We start from the raw sequence: 3,488 nt of genomic DNA, 5'->3' as shown, positions 1-3,488 counted from the left end.
AAAACAAAACTACTACAAATCTTGATTAAAAAACACCTGGATTTTTCTTTGAAGCTAGTACACTAGAAAAATGTACCTTAATGACTTAGAATGATCACAATGAACACAAATTATTTTTTATAGCCGTCTTCCTTAGCTAATGAAAATTGAAACATTTACTTGCTCCAGTCCATGAGGTCTTTTAGGTTCGTGGGGCGGCAGGGGGAAGGGGTACTAGGGATTGAACCCGAGGCACTTTACCACTGAGCTACATCCCCAGCCCGCCCGCCCCTTCTTTAGTATTTTTTAGTTATAGGTGGACACAATATCTCTATTCTATTTTTATGTGGTGCTGAGGATCGAATCCAGTGCCTCATGCATGGTAGGCGAACGCTTTATCTTTGAGCCACAGCTCCCCCGACCCCCAGCCTTTTTGATATACTGTCTCCCTAAGTTGCTGAGGCTGTCTTCAAATTTGCAATCCTCAGGTATCAATCTTCCAAGATTACAAGTGTACATTGCTGTGCCCAGCACCCATTAGTTTTTATATCTAATTTATCTGTCTACCAATTTCTATCACCTCTTCCTCTTAAGTTTTACTTTTTAAGATGCTAAGAAGGTAAAATAATCAAGCTTGTTAGAAATATTTATAGCGGAAATAGAGCCTAATCAAGAGCCTGATTGATAATAGACTATGATCAAAGCATAATGATCTTGCAACATCACTTTTGCTCTGTCAGAAAAAAATGTCACATTAGAACAAGCACTATCATTTCAATTTGCACTCAGTTTGGAATCTAGGGTAGCAGGGTCACAAGTTCAAGACCAATCTGGGCAATTTAGCAGACTACCTCAAAATAAAATGAGCTGGTGGTGTAGTTCAGTGGTAAGCACTTGCCTAACATGTGCGAGATCCTGGGTTCAATTTGAAGTACCACACACACACACACACACACACACACACACAACTTTCCCACTTTAAAGCTCTCTTCTGTGACTCAGTATAAATTAGAAAAAGTCATGAATCTTATTTTATTCACTTGAATTAACCTTAGGCTATTTTAAATTACATTATACCATATTTCTAGCAAGTCAGATGCATAATATGTAATGCAATACAAAAATATTACGTGAATATTTTTAATGATTTAAAGTTGATGGGTGAACTTTCAGGGAATCACAAAATATAACTGGACTAAAGCCTATCATTAAACTGGCAGTAAGTTTTGTATGTCATCAAAAATATGCACTCTGCTATAGTACTTTATATACATTGCACTCTACATTTTATAATGTAGTGATAATGGAGATAAAATAAAACAGGCACCACAAAGATATTGACAATTAAGGTAAGCTCAGAGTGACTTTTAATATGCCAATCAATGTTAATAAAACACAAGTCAAACAGACAAGTGCAAACATGTTTTAGAACAAAGTTAATGAGAAAACAAACAAGAGACAATTTTTTTTTTGTAATATCCATTAGCCAGTGTTAATAATTAAGTGGCTAATCACAGATCAAATATATTTTGTGAAAAACTTGGTATAGTCAGAAGTCATTCTGGCATTTCAAACAGCTATGTACAGTATTACCAAGATCAGTTTATATACACAAATATTGAAGAGAAACCAGGCAAAACATTTAAAAACAGACTACCCATACAATCAAGTACAAAACTTGGGAGAAGGAAAGAGACATTTTAAAAAAGTTGTCAGGGAAGGACATTATCCGAAAAAATTACAAAACCAGTAATAATTATACTACATTAATACAGCATTCCAAAGGGGGAAGAGGTGCATTTTTTTCAATGCACTAGCTTCAAAGTTCAAAGAGAAAAAAAGGCAAATAGCTGCTTTTCATCAAGAGCAGCTATATATTTCACATAATTGTTTCAAAAGAAAGCCTATTAACAATGATGATTGTTTAATGCTACAATTTTACAGCAAAGACAAAACTAAAATAGCAGCAAATTCACAAGGCAATACTTCCACAGAATTATCATTCCATGGTTCATGCAATGCCTACAAAGTGCTCCCAGTTGGATATAGAAGTATAATTCACAATTAAAAAAAAAAAAAAAGAAAAGAAAAGAAAAAAAGAAATGTAAGATTGACACACAGGTACATTGGAGAGGCTGAGTAGTACTGAGTATCTTAATATTTCCCTTTTCAAAGGGAAGTATGTTTGCAATAAAGCCCTTGAGTCCTTTCTACAGGTCACTACAGGGAAAGATACCTTTTATTACAATGCAACAGAAAACTGTAAGCAGCACACCACCACAGTGGTTAACCCTGCAAAGGATGGTGTAACATCCAACAGTGACTGACTGACATCCTACAGAAGACAAACTGATAAGACTATACACAAAAGCCTGATATGGCAAAGGTCAAAATACAGCTTTCAACTGTAATTCACAAATAAAAGTCCTAAAAAGTATTTCAGTAAAACTACTGACACCAATAGAGAAAGTAATTGCAAAGTGGATTCTAGCAGTGATTTCAACCTAGCTTCCTCTTGTCACAGTTTTTTTGCGGGGAGGTGGGAAATGAGCAGTTCAGTATATAGTAAGGCTGACAGAGCGGTTCATTTTCTTTCCAATAAGTCGAGAGGTTCTATTACTCTGGGTGGTGGACCTAGTGGCCATCCGGTCAGTGAAGAGTGCTCTTTCCTCAGCTGCAGCTTTTGCCAGCTGGGCTTTCTTGAGTTCTCTAAGAACATAAAAATAGAAAACAGAACTTTTTATCTATTAATCCTAGGAAGAGATTCTAAGAGGCCAAACACAAACTGTACTATCAACTGGGAGCTATTCATACACCATTATTCCAAGATGTACTCTTTTTTTTAAACTTTTGTTTTTTTCACCCTAAGATCTACTTTTAAAGAAAGAAAAAAATACATCATGAAACTTTAGCTTCTATTCAACTTAAATGTACAAAATTATTTTTATTTTGTGCTTTTGGCATCAAAATACCATATATACTTTAATATAAAGACATGAGTAGTAATAAATAGTAATAACTTTAGGTCTTAAAAAATAATTTCAGCCAGACATGGTGGCACCCACCTGTAATTTCAATGACTTGGGAGGCTGAGGCAAGAAGATCCCAAGTTCAAGGTCAGCCTCAGCAACTTAGCAAGACTCTGTCTCAAAAAATAAAAGGGCTGAGGACTAACTCAGTGGTAAAATGTCCCTGTGTTTAATTCCCAGAACTAAAAAAATTCAAATAAAACTCTAACTTAAATTATGAATCTATTTTGCATAACAGATGAAAGGAGAACCTTATCTGTAAAAACTGATGGTTATCAAACTAATGATATATAAACATTTTAATATAAAATTTTAGAATTTAAAAATTTTAAGATTTAATACAAAACTTTAAAAAAGTCACTTTTCTTATGTTAGACTCAAAATGGGAGTAATAAATCAAAAGAACTAGAAATGTGTCATGTGGTTACTAATACTTTCCAATATTTCCCTCTTTTATTTATATATATATATATATATATA

At 34.1% G+C, this 3,488-nt stretch overlaps 1 protein-coding gene across 1 annotated transcript in view; it reads right to left on the bottom strand.

The window, feature by feature from the left end:
• Positions 1-1,329: 1,329 nt before the first annotated feature.
• The window catches only part of Wee1 (WEE1 G2 checkpoint kinase), a 13,624-nt gene continuing 11,465 nt past the window's right edge, over positions 1,330-3,488 (bottom strand). Inside the window, 1 exon segment of the mRNA XM_015477615.2 lies at positions 1,330-2,688. Within this exon segment, the coding sequence (XP_015333101.1) occupies positions 2,535-2,688 (154 nt within the window). The 3' untranslated portion in view covers positions 1,330-2,534.

Source organism: Marmota marmota, unplaced genomic scaffold (assembly GCF_001458135.2).
Source record: "Marmota marmota marmota unplaced genomic scaffold, marMar, whole genome shotgun sequence".
Taxonomy (NCBI): Eukaryota; Metazoa; Chordata; class Mammalia; order Rodentia; family Sciuridae; genus Marmota; species Marmota marmota.
This window is presented reverse-complemented; position numbering and strand designations above follow the sequence as displayed.